At 44.0% G+C, this 15,826-nt stretch overlaps 1 protein-coding gene across 1 annotated transcript in view; it reads left to right on the top strand.

The window, feature by feature from the left end:
- CSMD2 (CUB and Sushi multiple domains 2) overlaps positions 1-15,826 on the top strand; it is a 563,976-nt gene that overhangs the window by 78,393 nt on the left and 469,757 nt on the right. The window contains exon 3 of the mRNA XM_065576901.1: positions 12,575-12,687. Within this exon, the coding sequence (XP_065432973.1) occupies positions 12,575-12,687 (113 nt within the window). The remainder of the gene's footprint in view (positions 1-12,574; positions 12,688-15,826) is intronic.

Genomic DNA, 15,826 nt, shown 5'->3' with positions numbered 1-15,826 from the left:
TCTAGTATAATGGGCATGGAGAGTGGGCTGATCTTAGGGACTTACTTTTAAGGCATATGTGATTGAGGAGCTGCACAAGGGCTGGGCAGACTTGCACTGATTCGGTTAAGGTAGATTCATGTTGTTTGGATGGAGAACTCCAATCTTCAGAGATGTGGTTCTTAAGTGCTTGTCAACAGTATGCTCTGTGTTGTGTTCCAGCCCTGCCACACACACCCTGCCCCCACACAACCCCCCAAACAAAACAGTGTCTTGAAAAGTCTCAGGGCTTGATCTGTCAAGGTGCTGAGCACTTTGGCCGTGATTTTTCCACAGCATTTAAGCATGTAAGCACGATTGAGCCCTAAAAACACCTTCTCCAACATTAAGCTCTCCTAAAACCCCACTGAAAACAACGTGCTAGCCATTTCACTTGTTAAACTTCTGGTTCTTCCGATGGATTTAATTTATCTTAGCAATTTGGGGGAGGGAGATTCATTTAATCATGAGAACATGGAACAGAAGCCATTGCACGAAGACAAATGGCCTCCAAGACTTGAACTGAAACTGTGCCTTTGTATGTCATTACAATATCATTTTAAGTTGGTTGAGTTTTCTTGGCCTGGAGCACCATTCCTGCCTTGCAGGGACTCCAGATTAAAGGACAGCGATCTAAATAAGTGCTGGTGAGTCTTGCCTTACAGTCAGCGCTGGCCTTTAAATGTTCCAAGATACGGCACGCTGCAGCTTCGTCCTCGGTTTATACACAGCTCATTTTCTTGGCTGATTAATGAGGGCATTTAAAATATCAATTATGTTTCTGCCAATATTAAAAAAAGTCAAACTAACATTTCTCATTGTAATACTTTAATTTTTAATACAACAAGGAAACAGGAGGAGGAAAAAATAAATTTGATGGCAGAGCTGCTGAAAAACCCCCTGAAGCGAGAAAGCAGTAGGAGTATGTGTGAAATACATGCCGTGGAGCTGCTGGCTCCTTAGATAGGTACCTTCCCTCAACCCCGGCTGAACAGAAGGTAAAGGATCGAGCCATTGGAGGGGGCTGTTACCTAGTTATCATGCAAGCAATAGAGGGCTTCTTAATTTCCAAATAGCTAGAAAAGGAAGCTGTATCCAGAGATCAGGGCTGGGACCCAATGTGGGAGAGAATCAAAGCAAGCAGTCTGGGAGCTGGCTGCAGAAGGAAGGCCAGGAAATGGGGCCTGCAAAGCAGAGATGCACCATTTGCTGGCATTAGCTGCTGTGGGAGGATAGCGATCAGGGCCTGCCGGCAGATGGTGGTATGGAGAGGAACCCAATGAGATCTCTATACCCCAGTAGTGGGCTGCCCTTAGGTGCCGGGCTAGGAGCTGTTGGCTTGAGCCTTATTGTAATTGTGGGAATCCTTGTGCCTGGGACATTTGTGCCCTTTATATTGCCAGCTCTCGTTAAGGACTATTTGAAATGTGGGAATGTCTGTGGGCTTCGAGAGGTACACTAAGCGTGCAACTAAACATCTAGAAGGGGGCATCCATTCCAGAGCACTGGCCGCCACCACCCAGCAGTAGGTTTGGGTGCCAGGTGTGATGTATCCATTGCTAAAATTCATCTCCCTACGGCTAACTGATGCCCACACCTGGAGCTCACAGGCACTGTTTTGCTGGAGGTGCCGTCTTTCAGGTGTGTGATACCACCCAAGGCCTCTGCTGATTGAGGTCATAACACGTTATGTATGCAAGAGTAGGGCCCGTCAGCCTAGCCAAATTCCAGTTCACAGGACTGTTCTCCCTATTTCAGATTCACTGTGGAATTGAAGCAGATAGAATATTCTTCACTTCCTTTTGCATAGCGCTCTATGAAGCTAAATAAACTGCTGTGTTTCACCCAGGAGATGATTGTGTATGAGGCTTTGTAGAATTCAATTTGTATTTTTTTATAATTTTGATAGAGTATTTGTAAGCTTTTTTTTTTTATTTGCATCTATTTAAATTTTCATAGTTGCACAGAATTTATGGGAGTTAAGCATTTTTTTTTTCAATTTTATTGATTTAAATTTTCATGGGGCAAGAAATTGAGGGGCTCAGATTATTATTTAATTACAGTAGGTGTTGAGATTCAGAAAATTAATTTGTGTTTTAATAGTTATAAAACTATCAGCCTTACATGCTAAAAGATACAAAGTAAATATCCTTAAGTGGACCTCTAATAGGTTCTCAAGTAGAATGTTTCTTACTTTGCCTATCTGTAAATTATGATTATTATCAATGGAAATATTTTTGTCAGATTCTGTGCATATGGTGAAAATGACGTTTACTGAGAGAAAGCTTCCTTCTTCACTTATAATATAGGTCCAGATCCCAAGAGGATCTGGGATTTGGCCCATAATTTGAAAAGAGCATTCTGCCCCTTCAGAATGACAGGCACTGTGTAAAGATAAGATATTACTTTGAATGCTAAGACGTTGTCCTCTCCATAAAGCACTTCACCCTTCAGAACACACCAGTAATAGTGTCTGTAAGGAAAACCAACCCCTAGTTATGAAATCTACTGTGTAATGGATTGACAGATAAATTTCCTTCTCTCTGTTGTATCTGCTCCTCCTTTTTCTTCATGGCGTACTCCCCGAAGCAGCCTTGAGCATGACGTCTGTGAGCAGTCATTGCCTTTCATATCTGGGGCTGGTTCACAGTCTCTTGAGGCTGCTTTTATTTTTCAAACATGCTGTGAGATATTGTTGAAGGTGTCATGTGCACACCAGCCGAAGTATGAGGATTGCATATATGTACTAAAAGGAGCACGTGTGGAGGAGGCAAGAGGTGTCCCTTAGCTAGCCAAGATCCTTGTGTGTTCCTTTGTCCAGTGATAACTGGTCTTCGTATTCCTTTCTGCATGATCTTTGCACCAGGGCCGATGTGAAGAGCTGTTCTGGGGATCAGCCCCAGCTGTTTTGTTGAGGAGCCAGGCTTTGATCTAATGACTCCTTTCTCTGCCAAGGCAGTGCAACTTCTCCAAAGGCACTTTAGAAGATGCCTTTAGGTTTATCAGCCGTAACAGAATTGGAGATGCTCCCTCATGTTTCTGTCTGACCTGCCATTTGGTGACCGCACTGGATGAATGTGCTGCATTCTTGGGGGAGCCCCTCTTCTAGTTTTTTTTCTTGCTGTGTCCTACTGTGGAAAGATGGGATTGTGGCTCAGAAGAAGTCAGGGGGCTGCTGTCCCATCTCGGCCACAGATTCCCTGTATGATCTTAGGCATATCAATTTGCCTCTCTGTGTTTCAATTTCCACTTTTGTGAATTGGGGCTAACTGCACTCACTGACTTCAAAGATGGCTTGTCAGGCTAAACTAGCTTCTGCTTGCAAAGCAGTTTGATATCCTGGGTTGCAAGGCATTCTAGAACTGCAAAGTATTACGGAATTATATACACCCTAACCTTTCCCCTGGCTTTTTCCAGTTTGAATCCGTGCTGTCATGTCAGTAGCACTTCATCCCTTCTCTGTATCTTCATCACCTTCTGCATGTATCTAAGACCCCTTTTATCCCAGCAAGTTTGAAAGGGTTTTAAACTACTCTTATGTGCTCACCACACTCTTGTGAAGTAGATTTTACCCCAGTTTCACCGATGGGGAAATGGAAACACGTGAAGATTGTGAGTTGCCCCAAGATCACGCATTGGGTCAACGATAGAGGTGGCAAAGAACCCAGGAATCCTGAATCTCGGTCCCTCTGCTCTAAAGGCTGAAAACATGCTGCTGCTGGAGAAGATGAGAAAACTCATGGGCTAAAATGCCTTCTCTTAAACACCAGCACTGGAAGGTATGTAAGCCCACATCAAAGTTTAAGCACATGAGTAATCCCATTGCAGTCAGTGAGACTACTCATGCACTTGAAGTTAAATACCTTGTTAAATCAGGCCTGTAAGACATGCACTAGTGTCCACTGACGTCTTTCCACTTATGTCAGTTGGTTCTGGATCAGTTCCATACAAGTTTCAAATACCTTTGCTTTGGGTTGACTTCTGTTCATCTCAGTTGTGAGACCACCTTGCACCTGAAGAAAGAGTTCAGATATTAATTAGTATTCAGACATTATTTTACCAAACGTTCCAAGCCACCTCTCTTGCTTCACGGTGCTGTTTTTAACAGAGCTCCTTCCAACTGGCTTAGCTTGTGTTTTGTCATAGGATAATGTGTCAGACAGGAAAATCAGTTTGGCCCTCCTGGCACCAATCATATTAACTGTAGATGGTTAAAAGTAAGAGAGTGGTTTTTTTGATGAGAAATTCTCTTTAATAGGTGCATTTAAATTGTGTGCAGGAAAAAAAAATCACTGAAGTATGATGTGGTGTAATTTAAAGCTGGGTTAAACGATGCAATCCAATAGGTTTTCATTAGAGGTGTGCGCAGAGGTTCTGAAGCATTTCTCTCACATTTGTGCTGTAAAGGGTGTCGGATTGCCAGCTGCAATAACATTTTTGATTGCAGCCCAAGCTGACGTTGGGCATCTTACCAGAAAAAGGAATGTGCGCTGTTTTAATTATGGCACCTGTGTTGCAAAATGGAGCCCATGTTGTGTTACATGACACAGTCAGATTTGATGCACTGGAATAGCCTAGCATGCAAAGTGGGGAGATGGAGACATTTAAAGGATTGAGTTGAGGACTGTCGTCGACACCTCTGTTCCTCAGGCACAATGGACTTGACCACTGCAAGGGTAAAACTTGCCTTGCACAGATGGCAGAGATTCTTCAGGGGCCGGTGTGAGACTGTAGAATGAATTCACTCAGCAACTAAGACCCCCATCTCCCCACTTCCCCAGCATCTCTTTGCTCTCCCAAATGCACTTTTGACTTTGCTGTTACTAACATGAACACATAGCGCAAGGTAGAGCTGATCTAAAAGTGTGTCCTAGCGGATAGTGCACTGGGATTGGACTCCAGAGGTCTGGGTTCTATTCCAAGCTCCACCACTGGCTAGCTGGGTGACTTTGGGCAAGTCACTTTCCTTCCCCGTGCCTCGGTTTCCCCATTTGTAAAATTGGGATAATGATGCCACTTTTGTAAATCTCTCTGATGCTGTGCTGTGTACGACCTAGGTCCTATTATAAACAAAACAAAGAAAATGGGGATGAAAACCGAGCAAAAGAAAACACTCCGCTGCATGTGCAATTTTGCCCATGGCGAAAGGATGAGAGAAGGTACCACGTGTGACAGAAATTAGTCATTTTGCTGAAATGCCCTAATTGAAGGCTCAGATACTACAGTGGTGAGGCTGATATAAGAACTAGCATAGAATAGACGGTCCTACATGCCTCTGGCTGTACCACTTCTGGCTGTGATCTTCTTAGATTTCACAAGCTGAGCAGGGTTGGCTGGGAAGAATTCCCCCTTGGCATTATGTATTTCCTTTGTTTGCTTAGCACATTAGGGCCCCAACCTGGTTGAAGCACTGCCTTGTAAATGTTCAGAAATGACAGAATGTGTTGGCCCTGCTGGGCAGCCGTAGGTGAGCAAGGAGGTGAATCTGCCCGTGCTCCTCTCCTGTGCCTGGGGAAGGTAACTCGTCTCTGGCAGAGGAGGATGGAAGCAGGTCCCAGAGGTATCCGAGGAGTGGGGTATTGAAAGCAGTTGGTGGAGAGCGTATTAGGACCCACCAGGAGTTAGGACCCCATAGTAACTGAAGGATTTGCAGTGCTTGCTTAGGACTGGCACGCTACTGGGAATTGGTGTGCATGACCCCATGAAAGGGCAGTGGATTCAGTAATGACTCGTTCATGTTAAAAATTGCTGCTGGGATAGCTGTGATTTGGGGCAAATTCTGCCTTGGTATTGCACGAAGAGCCGTGTGCGCCTGGAACTGTTGTGCAGCATTGTAACGTGTCACAGAGGAGACACGCACACTACAGTCTGTGAGTTGGAGATTTGACTTAGTTTCTTTCCCGGTGTTTGCACTTAATTTTAAAATAGACGCCTTTCAGTTTGAAAGCACATGGCTGCCCCTTGTATGTGGGTGGGGGAAGGAGGGGGGACGACCCAACAACTGGGCCAAGTCCTGAGGCTCTTGCTCGTTTTATACGTGGTCCTTATTCAGGCAGAATCCGAGTGGAAACCCTGCACGCTGTGCCCGAAGGAAAACCGCAGTATTTGATCCACAGTGGTTTCAGTGACAGCGAATAGAAGTGGAATGAGAATCCCAAACGGCTTCATTACAGTTACAGGAATTTTTTCCCCACTGCTTATACTGAAGCGTTAACCTGGCTCTAGTTGCTCTCCATTCCTGAAAAAGTCCTAGTCTAATAAACCACTCCAAATGCAGTGTTTATCACCTCCCAAAGCAAATATCACCTCTGCTTCTGCTCTGGCTAAGCCGAGGAGAAAAGACGTTGCAACTGAAGGAAACTCAGGACTTCTGGTTTGGCCACAGCTGATGCCGGGGGGAGGCGGGAGAAATGCCAATCTGATTTAATCTAGCAATGTACACTGGAATAATTGCCGAAGGATGTCCTTGCACCTGTCATTGCAGATAGTGGGGAGGCTCATGGCGTGAAAAGTGGCAGGATCTCTTACCAGCTGCACCCTCTCCTGCTATAGTGACAAGCTGCTGATAGTGGTTTTAAAAAAAAAAAAATCTTCCCTCTGAGTGGGTTTTGTTACGTAAGAATGTGTGAATGGGAACGTTAATGAGGATGTGTAGGTGTTGAAAAGTATTTCTCTGTAGTGGCTCTTACTGCAATGCATTGCAGTTACTAGCAAATGCGTTTTATTAGCATAATAGATCTGTGACTGTAGTATCCCTCAAGTGGTGGAATGGGATATGTATGTGCATTGTGCAACAAAGAACAGTGATGGCTGAACTTTTAAAAGTCACCTAGGAAATATTCTCACAGACAGAGAAAGGTGCAGGAAGTAGCCATTGGTGATGCAAAGTGGCAAATGCATGTGCAGACAGGTACACTACTTGTGTGCTCAAAAAAATATATTGCAGAAAGCAAACCTGTCCCATCTGGGAGTGGATTAGGTGATCTAATAGGTCCTTCTCTCTGTCCTTTGGTTCCAGGAATTATCACATAAATAATATGTTTTTGCAGGGAGGCTGTGTTGTCTAGTGGGCAGAGTTAGGGGCTGGAAAGCAGCCATTGAGCATTTTGTCCCAGCTTTGCCACTGAATTGCCTTGTGAATTTGGGCACATCACTTCACCTTTGTTTTTCATTTGTGAAATATAGATACTAGGCAAATATGTGGGCACCTAAATAAGTGGCATGATTTGTTTAGTGGTGCTGAGAACCCATAACTCCTAGTGAGGGATTAAGTGATGTGCCCAGGGTCACACATTTGAATCTGTAGCAGAGATGGGAACAGAATCCAGGTTCTCTCGAGTCCTAGTCCAGTGCCTTATGCACAAGTCAATCCTTCCCTTCTAAGGCCCTGCTTCAGGAAAGTACTTAAGCACATGCTTAAAGTCATCCCTATTCAGGATAGCACTTAAATCCTATTGTCTCCCAGCGGACTTAAATGCTGGCTTAAAGAAAAGCAGGTTCTGAAGTGTTGCCATGAAATGGGGCCTAAAGCTGCAAGCTGTGGTTATCTGAGCACGCTCGGATTATGTACATGAGCCCGAGCTCAAGTGTTGTAACAGCCTTTGCTCTTGCCGACTCCATCCGACAGAAATCACCACCCAAGCATCAGTGCCACAATATTCCTGCATCGTGATGCTGTGAAACCAAAAAGGTTCTGTGCCTGCAAGAATTTAGAATGCCCCTTAGTGTTGCCGTACCCCTGGATGTGCTAGGATTTTCCAGTCTTGGCCTTGTGACGTATTGGCCGTTCAGTCTCAGGCCAGCATTTATGCATCTGCAATCTGAAAATCCCATTTACTGCAAAACGGGAGCAAAGGGGATTTGGCACTGTCTGGGAGCTGCTGTTGCTCTGCACCGTCATTATCAGAAGTAATAATAGGAGAAGCTGGTTGGGGCAAGTCCAGCTGTCTTTTGGTCTGTTTACAGGGGTTGGTTGGAGATTTGCAATGCACAGTGGCAGGCTTACCTCATGCCTTTATTGGTATCAGTTAATTTTAGTGGTGAACAGATGTAAGAACAATTCTGCCTCCGGTGGCATGAGACCCAAAGTCACCCCTGTGTGCAATGAGCTGGTGGCGGTCAGTCTCTTTCATAATGTCTCTATTCCCTTATTCTTCTTTGATCCCAGGATAGTTGCAGTCAGCTGAAGCACTTTTCTGAATGGCTCCATCCTACCTGGGTGTAACAGGAGGGGACTGGTGAGCTGGCATACTCAGCAAAGAGTCTTCAGCTCTGCCCCTTGGCTTTGATAGTGACCAGAGTTTTTGACCCTCAGAGGACACCGTTGTTCTAAACTTTCCCTCAGTCAGTGGGGCAAATGTTTGTGTGTGGGAAGGGGTGCGGGGTGTCAGGGAAGAGGGAGTTTTTATCTGTTGTGGGGCTTTTTGTGGAGACTGTGTAAAATACTCTACTCGATGGTGCCCTCTAGTTGTGGACCCATGGACAAGATAAAAGACTTACTACTGCAGCGAGCTAAGGGGTGATCTTCTTTAGCTCAGATGGTACAGATCTGTCTTGGAGATAAAGGTGCAAAGTTCTAGTCCCTGCTCCCAAGATACTATAATATCTATCTCCCTATATAGAGGGGTGGGGAGGAGAGGTGGTTATGCAATTGTCTGTCATCTGCAACGCATGGTTTTATTAAAATTGTTCCACATTTCTGTATACGCCTTTATTGTAAAAAATAAAGTGCTTGGAGGTTTCAATAAGCACTTCTAATTAAATCTAAAAATAGCCACCACACTTTTCTACCTATCTATACATGGTGAAAGGATACAAACCCTTTAAAATAGAACTTGATTTTTTTATTCAACAGAAATATTGGCTTAAAATACTGCAGACAATGGATTTTATTCTCCGCATCTGTGCCCTTCAATATTTCATAGCTTACATTAAGACTTGACTATCATATTTAGCAACTGTAAGGGTTTTGCTGGTGATAACTGAGGAGTTTCTCTTTAATAAGTTTCTCGGGCAGGGCATGTCCAATTTCATTATTCAGTCAGGGCTCAGTCCTTTTGGCACAATATTTAGACATATCAAGAATGCGGGGCGCGGTGGGGTGGGGTGGGGAGTCTGTATTTGTTTTTTAGACTTGAATTTTCAAAGTAGCCTGGAGGAGTTGGTCACCGAACTCCTTTAATTTAGATTCCTTTAATAATCCCAGCCCTAATGGTTTACTTCTTGCCCTCAGAGAGGAAGAATGGCAGGGGCTAAGGTGCTAGTGTGGTCCATGGGAAATTGGGGTCACTTCCCTGCTCTGCCATAGACTTTCTGTGTGACCTTGGGCAAGTCATTGAATCTCTCTGTGCATCAATTCTTCATCTGTAAAATTGAGATAATAGCGCTGCCCTGCCTCACAGGGTGTTGTGAAGATAAATACACTAAACAGATTGTGACGTACTTAGGTGCTATGGGGTTGAGGGTCATTTAAATACATTAGATGCTATATATGACTCTGCATCGTTAGTGTTATCTTGATGAAAGAGCTCTTAAAATAGGTATGGTTGTATGTCATGAGTGTATTTAGGGGGCTGTGGTAGAACACCTGACAACTTTCTATCTCAGACCTAATGCTATACAAGGAAGGGGAAATATTCTGAATAAAATTCTCTTAGTTGTTTTTATAGGACTATAGGAATTGTCAGACTGAATCAGACTGGGGTGGTCTCGCTGTTCTAGTACCCAGTCTCTGACCAAGGCTAGCTGCTTCAGAGTTTCTTGCACCTTTCTTGAAGTGGGCATTTAAATTGCCCATAAGGGAAAATTCCTTCCTATCCACATTAATGAGAGGTTGGCTCATACTCTGAATATTCCTTCAAAACTTCTTAAAATACCACCTGTACTGTAACTGTGGGTGTTCTCAGGATCTGAATCGATATTGAATTCTTTTTTGAAACCTGCTCAGCTCTTGGCTTTGATATCTTGTGGCAATGAGTTCCATAGGCTAAATTGCTCTTTCTTACATATTTTTACAGCAGCCAGATTTTTCTGAGTGTTCTCAGACAGAAGAGATTGTATTTGGATTTTTCTTTGGGAATGGCAGGCAAGAATTTAACATGAGTGGTTGAAAAACATTTTTTTTTCGTTCTGTAAATCTATTATGTAAATCATCTTAGCCAAGTGCAAGGGGATGGATTATAAGTTATAAAACTGTAATTGTTTGTTAGAAATTTACATTAGCTATTCTCTGTGTCAATATAGTATCAGGGAATTAGTGCCTGGGATCCTATAATGCCAATTCAAAAATGTTGATGAACAAACTTCTGTATTAAAATTAACAATTACCTTGTAACTCAGAGTCAATCTGTCAGTCCAAAGTAATTAGGCCGAGGACACAATGTCGTGGAAGATTGTTCTTGCTTTGTTTATTGTACTCATGTTTTTGAAACAATTGTCACCTCTCTCTTGTGAGGAGTGTCACTTCCCTCCATGTCTCTTTCCCACCGGACTGGGGCTCAGGGGACCTGGGCTCTGTCTCCAGCTTTGCTACTGATGGCCTGCTGGGTGACCCTGGGCAAGTTACTGCCATGCTGTGCCTCAGTTTCCCCATATGTAAAATGGGGATAAAGCGCTTTGAGAACTACTGACAAAAAGTGCTGTATGAAAGATAGGTATTATCATTATTTGGAGGAGCACTCTGTCTCACTCCTATTTTCCCTTATAATCACAGACTGTAACCTCCTTCCCTTTCTTCTCTCCATCCCTCTCTCCCTCCATATATTGCATACGAGAGCTTTGCAAGAAATCAGTCATCTAAAGATCTTGAAAGCTCTGTTCTAAGGCATTTAGGGAGACCCACTGGCTCAGCTGATAGAACACTGGACTGAAACTCACGAGATCTGGATTCAGTCCCAGCTCTGCTCCGGTGCTCCGCATTATTTTGCGCAAGCTGCTTCCCCCATGTATAAAATGGGGATAATTACACTGACTCATTTGTAAAGCACTTTGAGATCCGCTGACGACAAGCAAGAGCTAGTTATGTCTTTATTGGCTTCGTCCAGAGGAGAGTTCCTTTTGGGGTTAGCTGGCAGTTCTGTTGCCTTAAGAACACTCGGCTCCTAGCACAAGCCTCGTCTGTGGTAGATATACAGAATAAATAGTCGATGTAAATCCAGGCAGCTAATTGGCAATGCCAATTTTATTGCTTCTCATCCTCTGCTCCTTTAGATTGAGAGTCCAACTTAATATTATTCGTATAACACTCTAGGCACTTATGTAGTGCCTTTACTTCACAGATCTTAAAGCGCTTTATAAATATTAATGAATGAAGCCTTGGGACTTTCCGAAGTTTGAGTATCATTCTCATTTCACAGGTGGTGGGAACAGACACAAGGAGGCTAAGTGACTTGCCTTAGGCCGCGGCGTGGGTTGGAAAAAGAGCCAGGAATGAGAATTTGGGAATTTGGACTCTGTCCCTTTCTCTGGTGTCTGGACTACACTCTTTGGAGTATGTGGGGGGACGAATATGTGACCATTCCAAATCTAAGCGAGTGTGGTTAGTGCTTAGGTACAGCGGTGCAGGTGGCTGTTGAAAAGCTTCAGGCAGATAAATAGACAATGGTTATGCTCCCTGTACCTTCTATAAAGTGTGAGGGTCTTTTTTTTTTTTAATGTCATGCCGTGAACAAAATGGCAAATATAAAATCTGACCAGAAGTAAACAGAACGGCTGTTAATGTAGATAATGAAGGAATTGGTAACAGCCGCTGGTAAGTGTGTAAGAGGCCCCACTTGGTGCTCAATCCACAGAGGATGTAGGTCTGTTGTAGCCCGAGGCCTGATCTACACTATGATTTTAGGTCAAATTTAGCAGCGTTACCTCAATTTAACCCTGCACCTGTCCACACGACGAAGCCCTTTTTTTTCAACTTAAAGGGCTCTTAAAATCGATTTCTTTACTCCACCTCCGACGAGGGAATTAGCTGAAATTGGCTTTGCTGGGTCGAATTTAGGGTAGTGTGGAGGCAATTCAATGATATTGGCCTCCAGGAGCTATCCCAGAGTGCTCCATTGTGACCACTCTGGACAGCGCTCTCAACTCAGATGCACTGGCCAGGTAGACAGGAAAGGTCCCGCGAACTTTTGAATTTCATTTCCTGTTTGGCCAGCGTTGCAAGATGATCAGCACAGGTGACCATGCAGAGCTCATCTGCAGAGGTGACCATGGACTCCCAGAATCGCAAAAGAGCTCCAGCATGGACCGAACTGGAGGTACGGGATCTGATCGCTGTATGGAGAGACAAATCCGTGCTAGCTGAACTTCGTTCCAGTAAACGAAATGCCAAAAGATTTGAAAAAAATTCTCCAAGGGCATGAAGGAAAGAGACTATAACAGTTAAATAGACTTGGTTCTTGAGCTCAAGCTGTAGACGCTCATGCTTTTAGGTTTGGAAGTTCCTGGTTCAGTCCCTGGTACGTTGGCCAAGGTGGCAGCTATCCCTGTGAGTACAAGTCTTCCTAGACTTGCTGGCTTGTCCTGTATGTGCCAGTATAACCTTTCTCTTGGTGTCTTTCAGGTTAACAGGTTTCCAGCTGCCTGCTCCTATCGTGAGCACTGGAGTTGTGTTATCTTTATGGCTCGTGAGCGATTATGCTGTCAGCGCTCAAGGCTTCCAGGCAAACTATGAAGGTAGGTCCGCCCCATTCCATTTGTCTTACTGCTCCATACGCTGTAGCAGGGACTAAAAACAAGAGCGGGTTGCAAAGTGTGGGAAAAATGTGTGTGAAAATTTTGGGGAAAAAAATTACAAAACCAATTTTTTTTTTTGTGCAAATTTGAATTTTTTCCACCAGCTCTACTCAAAATGTTTTAAAAAGTTACCGTGTAAAGAAAGGGGATTGGAAGAGAATGTAGAACGTTAGCTCTGGGCTCCTCAGGGTGACAGAGAATGCAGCTCTCTTTCCCGCCAATGTGACTTAGGAAGATGAGCTAATGGGGAATGCACGGCTGCATGGAGAAGGTGGCCCTCAAAAGTTCAGAGCTTTGTTTATTGTTCCCTGTGCATTTTCTTAAAAAACCCAAACAATAGGTTTTAAACCTTTTGCTGCACATTCCTTTTAGGTGGGGAAAAATGTTCTGTATTATTCAAAATTGTGGCGGTAGTCTGTCCAGCTACAAAAATGCTTAGGTCTCTATAACTGGTTCTTTGTTGATGGGACCAGAGAATAATTAACTGTGTTAATGAAAGGTCTTTACAAAGGCTAGAGCATGGTTATAATGTGAGTCGCTGTATCTAGGCACAAGAAAGCCTAAGTCATGTTATAATGTTCAGAACATTATTGCTTTTAAGCACATTTAGCTGAGAGTGTTCTCATGATCCATGTGAAGGTTAAATTCTTCTTGGAGCCCTGCTAAGCTTGTATACTTAATGCTACCATGTGACACTGAGTTCCACAGGTTAATCGTGCCGTACAAGCCAGTAGATTGCTTAGTGCATATAGAGCTCTAGTTTATGGTCCCTTCTGCACTAAAAAATCAGTCAAGTTAGGGCATCTCAGTTAGACACTAATTTCTGGTTAAAATGTGGCTGAGCCTTGACGTGTAGATCGGACTGAGTCATTTTTAACAGCGATTCTGAGCGCTGCTATAGCATTGGGACATTGGTAGGACCATAGCCCAGTTGGGGACAGAGTTAAAACAGTTCAGCTCAGTGCAAAACCCTACCGTGTTGCACTTGTGTAGCAAATAAGTTCTGACACAGTTGATTTTGCAGTGTAGATGAGCCTTCTAGCCACGTTTTAGAATGTGGCCCTAACATCCCTCTTGAGGAGGGGGACATTCCGCGTCCTTCTGCAGAAGTCACACTAGAACCCAGCGAGCAACAACAGCGTCTACTAGAGATGGTAGTAGGTAGCGTGATTTGACTCGTGTTGAAGACAAGGCCTAATTCTGCATGCTCCTGGTTTTGGATTCTGTTTTTAGTTTTTGCTCATGTATGTGTCCAGATTGTCACTGGCTGTTTCTCTTACGGCTTCCTCCCTCTTACTCAGGCAGCTCCAAAGAAGGTTACTTCAGCAATTGCCCCATCTCCTCCTTTTTCAGAAAAGGGGTTAACCCAAAATGCTACCTGGCTTGATCTCCTGCTTTTTTCCTTAGTGGCATTTTTACGCAATGTTGACCTTTCTTCCTCCATCGGTGCACAAATGACTCAAAGTACCAAAGCATAGAGGTGACACTCAACTGTAGAACGAATCGAAATGTGCCTTGGAAATAGACCATCCAAAGTATTTACACAGGGAAGCTACAGGGGTTTATGTGCCTCCAAATGTCACGTGGCTCTCCCATCATGCGGGCCGAAAGGAAGTGTTTGAGCAGCCGACTTTGTGTGCCTGCCGTTCAAACGAAAGTTTCCCAAGAGAAATGAGCTGCAGCAGCTCCATTGGGGGCCACTACAGTGGCACTTGGGGAGAACATGAATCATGAGAGGGGGAGTGCAGGGACACTCCCTCCCCCCCACACACAAAACAACAAAAACCAAAACCGAGGTGTGTGTTGCTGTTGCTAGGACCTGGGAGATATGGGACAATTCTCCTCCAAGACTCATAATTGTGTGTATTACAGTCATGCATAGAGATTCCAACTGAGATCAAGGGCCTGTTATGCTAAGCTGGGGGTTGAGACCCCTCAGGGGCTCGCGAGGTTATTACATGGGGGGGGGGGGCGCGAGCTGTCCACCTCCACCCCAAACCCTGCTTTGCCTCCAGCATTTATAATGGTGTTAAATATATAAAAAAGTGTTTCTAATTTATAAGGGGGGTCGCACTCAGGGGCTTGCTGTGTGAAAGGGGTCACCAGTAAAAAAAGTTGAGAGCCACCGTTCTAGGCACACTACAAACACGTAGTATAGAATCCTAGAAATGTAGGGCTGGAAAGAATCTTGAGAGATCATCTAGTCTCGTCCCTGGTTGGTTTTGGAGGAACTCTGGGAAGAGCTGCTTAGAACTTTGAGAATTAGACATTTTGATACTTTCCCCCAAAATATTCAAAAAAACTTTCAATGAGACAATTTCACCGTTCTTCTACAGGGTCTATTCACAAGTAGGTCTGGGCAAAACTCAGTGGCTTCACTTCGTAGGACATGTGCAAACATGTCGATCTCTCTGGGGTTCATGCTTCCTCTCCCAGGCTTCTTGCTTGATGTACCAGCTCTGCACATGCTCAGAATCTTAAAACAAACAATCAGGAATGACAGCAGTGTTTCATCTGGGAGGGATTTTTTTTTTTTGGCAGGGACAAAATTGTGCAAAACCACAAAATTTCAATTTCAATGTGAGATACTATCTCTGCTGAGATTCCCTCAAATCTAGCCCGTGGGTGCACTCGGGCTAAACGGCTTATGAACCTGGCCCTAGCGCCAAACTTGTAGCAAGACGAGAATGAGGTGAGTCACACTTGCTTATGGTTTTTACTGCAAACATTTGTGCAAAGCCCCATCTCCTGAGTTGCTTGCAGAGTCTTTCTGTGAGAATCAACATGCTGGGAATGTCAGAAGAATGAGGATCACCTTTCTGCCCCCTCTTATGTTTGAACGTTACTCGGGATTGAGAGCTAATAATAGGTTTTTATTTCAAGGTTTAGCTGGCCACTTAAATGGGATCAACTTTTTATAATTTCCATTTTTATACAGCTATCCCCTCTTTGTCTTTTGTCTTCTGATACCTTTCTTCCTGATCATTAGTTTAATATTCCTTTGATATAGTAGATAAGCTTGATCCAGGATTGGTTTGCACCTACATATATTTGAAATTATTTGAGGGATGTTTGACTG

This window comes from Chrysemys picta, chromosome 23 (genome assembly GCF_011386835.1).
Source record: "Chrysemys picta bellii isolate R12L10 chromosome 23, ASM1138683v2, whole genome shotgun sequence".
NCBI lineage: Eukaryota > Metazoa > Chordata > Testudines > Emydidae > Chrysemys > Chrysemys picta.
This window is presented reverse-complemented; position numbering and strand designations above follow the sequence as displayed.